The sequence below is a fragment of the Muscardinus avellanarius genome (genome assembly GCF_963383645.1).
Source record: "Muscardinus avellanarius genome assembly, chromosome: 11".
NCBI classification, from domain to species: Eukaryota; Metazoa; Chordata; class Mammalia; order Rodentia; family Gliridae; genus Muscardinus; species Muscardinus avellanarius.
The window spans coordinates 57,497,962-57,504,036 of NC_137797.1; the positions used below are offsets into that span (position 1 = coordinate 57,497,962).

The 6,075-nt window shown below is 39.5% G+C and overlaps 1 protein-coding gene across 1 annotated transcript; it reads left to right on the forward strand.

Annotated features, from left to right (window-relative positions):
* Nucleotides 1–1,289: 1,289 nt before the first annotated feature.
* LOC308270506 (nuclear transport factor 2-like) lies at nt 1,290–1,673 on the forward strand (the record flags this gene model as incomplete). The annotated part of the gene is made up of 1 exon (XM_080706422.1): nt 1,290–1,673. The coding sequence occupies one exon, from the start codon at nt 1,290–1,292 to the stop codon at nt 1,671–1,673; it is 384 nt and encodes a 127-aa protein (XP_080562548.1).
* Nucleotides 1,674–6,075: the final 4,402 nt, after the last annotated feature.

A 6,075-nucleotide genomic window follows, 5' to 3' on the forward strand; every position in this document is an offset into this window, starting at 1 on the left:
GCTTTTTGAGAGTCTATTTTTTTCTCCATCTATGTGCGATTCAACCAGTTTTTTAAAATGATTTCCAAACCATAATATGAAGTAGGAAATTAGGAGGCAATTGGACAAAAGCTATGGGAGCCGTGCTCTGAAGCAGGAGCTTGAAGGATGAGTTGGGTGGAGGGGAGATCAGCAGCCCCCAGAATAGAAAACCAGAGTGGTGGTTTTTCAGGGATGAACTCTCTTTTTTGTTTTGCCATGTCTTTCCTCATTTCTTCCTTTGGACTCTTAAAAAAACACAATTTGTTTCAATCAATTACTCTAAGTTTAGTGCCACCGTCTCACAAACGAATTAGTGTTGTAAACAAAGCAATTTACTGCCTGGACACTGAGACAGTTAACTAAATCCAGTGGACTAACATGGATATTTGGTTTATGCTCAGTGTTATGTCAAAAGGTAAATGTCCAACCTGTTTGATTTACTATTCTCAGAACTTTATTTAAAGCGACACATTTGTTAATTTTATTAGTAGTACAATAATTATTTTTTAAACAATTTTTATTGGTGTATTGTAGTCTTACATCTTAATGGGGTACAAGATGGTAGAGGCATACGTACACACATCACTAATTTACCCCTTCCCCAATCCCACCCCATTCCCTCCCCTCTTCCCTCCTTCTCAGCTTTGACATAGTGATTGACTTTGATATGTTTGTAATATACTTCAAGTACATTAGTGAACTTCTCTCTCCCCTCCCCCATGTCCCAAGTTAGGTCGTCTTATTTGCTCATCTATAGTTCCTCCTCCTCTTCCTCCTCCTCCTCCTCTTCCTCCTCCTCCTCCTCCTCCTCCTCCTCCTCCTCCTCCTCCTCCTTCTCTTCCTTCTTCTTCTTCTTCTGGTGGTACTGGGGTTCCTGGAAGTCCTTCTACCTCCGGGCTACACTCCCAGACCTATTTTATATTTTTGAAACAGGGTCTCTTAAGCCAGCGCGGCTGGCTTTGAACCTGCGCGATCCTCCTGTCTCCGCCTCCCAAGCGCGGGGATTACAAGCGTGCTCCACCACGCCTGGCAGTTTCTCCTTCTTTATCTAGAGTTTTTCCTAGACTCATTTCCTCCCTTGCTTTCACATCTTAGGGAGAGCATCTGATTTCTTATTTTTTGTGACTGAGTAGTACAATAATTCAAGTATAACTTTTTTGTTTGTTTGCAGCTTACAGGTTCATTGAAAATATAGTACATGAAAGTGGTAACGAGGCCGCCATCGTGCCAGCCCCACGGGTCTCAGTGACACCGGGTGACGCTCCAGAATGGGAGACAAGCCAATTTGGGAGCAGATTGGATCCAGCTTCATTCAACATTACTACCAGTTATTTGATAATGACAGAACCCAGCTAGGCGCAATTTATATTGATGCATCATGCCTTACGTGGGAAGGACAGCAGTTCCAGGGGAAAGCTGACATTGTGGAGGAATTGTCTAGCCTTCCGTTCCAGAAAATCCAGCACAGCATCACGGCGCAGGACCATCAGCCCACGCCAGATAGCTGCATCATAAGCATGCTTGTGGGCCAGCTCAAGGCTGATGAAGATCCCATTATGGGGTTTCACCAGATGTTTCTATTAAAGAATATCAACGATGCTTGGGTTTGCACCAATGACATGTTCAGGCTTGCCCTGCACAACTTCGGCTGACCTCCTCCTGGCCAGGCACTCATGCTGTTTCCTCCTCCCTCCTCTTCCCGATACTATCACGCTCCTGCAGATGCTCCAAATGTCATGCACAAACGAGCAGGGCCACGGTGGGAGTGGGCGCAGTGCGCTGCTGTCACTAAGCTGTTGTGCATGATGTTTGGACACTAGACTAGTTGCATCTGACAGGAGAAGTTTGTGTTGTACCAGCGCATGCCTTGGAAAGACTTAAGTAATGCAAAAGGTTGTCTTTTTTTTTTTTTAATCTACTGACAAGTTGCTCTAGTAACCCAAAGAAGTGAAGGAGAAAGCAGCTGCCTCACCGCCCAGATATTGATTTGTTCAGATGTTTCAATGCCTCATGATACAATAAAACCACAAAAATTTTCTTAACAGTTAAAAAAAAAGAAAGTGGTAACAAGCCTCATGAAAATTAATGCTTTTGCAATTACTCATATATACATTTTCAGAAATAAGCTGGGCGTGGTGGCTCACGCTTGTAATTCCAGCATTCGGGAGGCTGAGACCAGAGGATCGTGGTTCGTGGACAGCCTCAGCTACTTAGTGAGGCTCTCTGCAACTCAGTGAGACCTGGTTTCAAAATAAAGAATAAAAATTACGGCAGGGGGTGTAGCTCAGTGGTCCAGTGCCCCTGGGTTCCATCCTAAACCCCCCCCACACACAAAAATTAGTATAATGTTGGGACTCTGCTACACAATTAAGCAATGGCTTTTTGGGTATAATACATTCAAGAGACAAGAAGTTCACAGAAGTGGTGAGAATTTTCCTGGAGTTTTCATGGTTAACTTGTTGTTGCTACACGGAGTACAGATGTGAAAAACGCATCTGAATATTTCCCCAACTTTATTTTATATTTTTGAAACATGTTGTATTTTTAATAACCTATTAAGGCTTATACTTATATTCTTATTGACATTTTATTCCACATATTTAAATTAGATTTTTAGAACTTTTGATAGGCAATAATCTAGTGCCTTAAGCTCCTTAGAGTAGAAGAAGCCCATTTAGTAGGTTGAATAGCAATATTTTCCTACTTATATTTCTTCTTCCATCATACTGTTATTAAATTAACACAATTTCCCTTGTCACTTCCAATTATAGAAAAATGTAGATTACTTCTTGCTCCTTTTGAAGAAAAACATCTAGATCTGCGTTCTGTAGCCTGAGATTCACTCTAAGATGAAATCCTTAACCTATAAACCAAGGGACTTGGTGAAATCATCATTTTAATCTGTAATAACCACGTTTTGGTTAGACCATATAGAACACTAAATTGAAAATTACACTGAGGCTAACAAAACCTACCCTCATATTAATTTTGCATCAAATTTGTATTATTACCCTGTGTGAGCAAGTAAACCTCTGAATGATGATCTCATCCTTTTCACCATCATTCCTGTTTTGTTTATGGGAATAGTGGAAGATTTAAAAGCAATTTTAAAAACTTTAGTATATTCTTTTTTGTTTGTTTTGGGGGGTCGGGGATGAAATCCAGGGGCATTTGACCTCCGAGCTACACCCCCTGCCCTAGTTTTTATTATTTTATTTGAAACAGGGTCTCACTGAGTTGCAGAGGGCCTCACTAAGTAGCAGAGGATGTCCACAAACGCGATCCTCCGGTCTCAGCCTCCCGAATGCTGGGATTACAAGCTTGCGCCACCACACCTGGCTTGTATTCTTTTTATCTCTGTTGTATTTTTGAAAACATAACAATTTAACTAAGTTAATCCAGGATCAAGTAATATATGTAATATATAATTGAATGCTAGAAATTACTGTGCTAACCAGAGTTGACCATGTTAATGGCTGATTAAAATTCCATTGTGTACATATCCCAGAGTTTTGTAATCCATTCATCTGTTGATGGACATCTTAGCTGGTTCCACAGTTTGGCTATGGTGAATTGTGCAGCTATGAACATAGATACACATACATTAGTTTGGTAGTTTGGTTTCCATTCTTTTGGGTAGATACCCAGAAGTGGTATTGCTGGATCAAATGATAAATTTGTTCTTGTTCTTCTGAGGATTCTCCATACTGTTTTCCAAAGTGGTTGCACTAATTTGCAATCCCACCAACAATGTTTTAGAGTTCCCACTTCTCCACATCCTCACCACCATTAGCTGTTGTGTGTGTGTGTGTGTGTGTGTGTGTGTGTGTGTGGTTTTTTTTTTTTTTTTGGTGGTACTGGGGTTCCTGGAAGCCCTTCTACCTCCAGGCTACACTCCCAGACCTATTTTTTTAATTTTTATTTGGAAACAGGGTCTCCTAAGCCAGTGTGCGCAGCTGGCTTCGAACCTGCACGATTCTCCTGTCTCTGCCTCCCAAACGCAGGGATTACAGGCGTGTGCCACCACGCCTGGCCTGTTGTTTGTGTTTTGAATGAATTATTGCCATTCTAGTTGGAGTTAGGTGAAATCTCAGGGTAGTTTTGATTTGCATCTCTCTGATTGCCAGTGATGTTGAGCATTTCTTCATGCATGTATTGGCCATTTGAATTTCTTCTTTTGTGAAGTGTCTATTTAGTTCACTTGTCCATTTTTTGATTGGATGCTTTGTTTTCTTAGTGTTGAGTTTATTGAGTTCTCTGTATATTCTAGATATTAGTTCTCTATCAGACGTGTAGGTGGCAAAAATCTTCTCCCATTCTGTTGGCTCTCGGTTGAGGTTCTTGACTGTTTCCTTTGCTGACCAGAAGCTCTTCAGTTTCATGCAATCCTATGTATTGATTTGCCTTTTAATTTGTTGTGCCTTTGGGGTCTTGTTGAGGAAATGTTTATCTGTGCCTATGTGTTGCAGTGTTGGACCTATGCCCTATTCAAGGAGCTTCAAGGTCTCTGGTTTGATTTCCAAGTCTTTGATCCATTTTGAATTGACTCTTGTGCAGGGTGAGAAAGTAGGATTAATTTCTAATTTTCTGCATATGGGTAACCAGTTTTGCCAATACCATTTGCTGAATAGGATATCTTTTCCCCAGTGTATGTTTTTGGCCCCTTTGTCAAAAATCAATTGGCTGAAAGTGTGTGGACTTGTTTCTGGGTCTTCTATTCTGCTCCATTGGTCTATGTATCTGTTTTTATGCCAGTACCATGCTGTTTTTATTACAATGGCTTTGTATTATAGTTTAAAGTCAGGTATTGTGATTCCTTCTGCATGGTTATTGCTGAGAGCTACTTTGGCTATTCTGGGCTTTTTGTTATTCCAAATAAATTTAAGGACTGAATTTTCTGTCTGTGAGGAATGATCTTGGTAGTTTAATGGGCATTGCATTGAATCTGTAGATCACTTTGGGAAGAATGGCCATTTTAATGATATTTATTCTGCCATTCCATGAACATGGAACATCTTTCCATCTTCTAAGATCTTCTTCAATTTATTTTTTCAAAGTTTTGTAATTTTCTTTGTAGAGATCTTTTACCTCCTTGGTTAAGCTTATTCCTAGGAATTTTATTTTTTTGTGGGAGATCCTGAGTGGAAGTGTTTTCTGAATTTCTTTTTCAGTGGATTTATGATTGGTGTACAGGAAAGCTTCTGATTTTTTAAGATTGATTTTGTATCTAGAAACTCTGCTGAATTTGTTGATCAGTTCTTTAAGCCTTTTGGTTGAGTTTGTTGGGTTTTCTAAATATAGTATCATGTCATTTGCAAATAGTGAAAGTTTGAGTTCTTCTTTTCCTATTTGTACTCCTTTGATTTCCTTTTCTTGCCTTATTGCTCTGGCTAGAGTCTCTAGTACTATATTGAAGAGAAGTGGTCATAATGGACATCCTTGTCTCACTCCTGTTTTTAGGGGGAATTCTTGAAGTTTTTACTCATTTAATATGATGTTGGTGGTGGGCTTATTGTAGATTGCCTTAATAATGTTGAGATATGTTCCTTCTATTCCAATTCTCTGCAGTGTTTTTGTCATAAATGGATTTGGATTTTATCAAATGCTTTTTCAGTGTCTATTGAAATGATCATGTGATTGTTGTCTTTGAGTCTGTTTATATAATGAATTACATGGATTGATTTTCATATGTTGAACCAGGCTTGTATCCCTGGGATGAACCCTACCTGGTCATGGTGTATGATTTTCTTTATGTGGTTTTGAATGTGTGTTGCTAGTATTTTTTTTAAATAGTTTTGCATCCAAGTTCAACAGAGATATAGGCCTGTAGTTTTTCTTCTTTGAACTGTCTTTATTCGGTTTGGGTATTAGTGTGATGTTGGCGTCATAGAATGTATTTGGGAGAGTCCCGCTTTTTTTATTTCATGAAATAGTTTGAGGAGTATTGGGGTTAGCTCTTCTATAAAGGTTTTATGGAATTCATTTGGAAAACCATCTGGTCCTGGGCTTTTCTTTGATGGTAAGCTCTTTATTGCTGTTTTAATCTCTTTGATT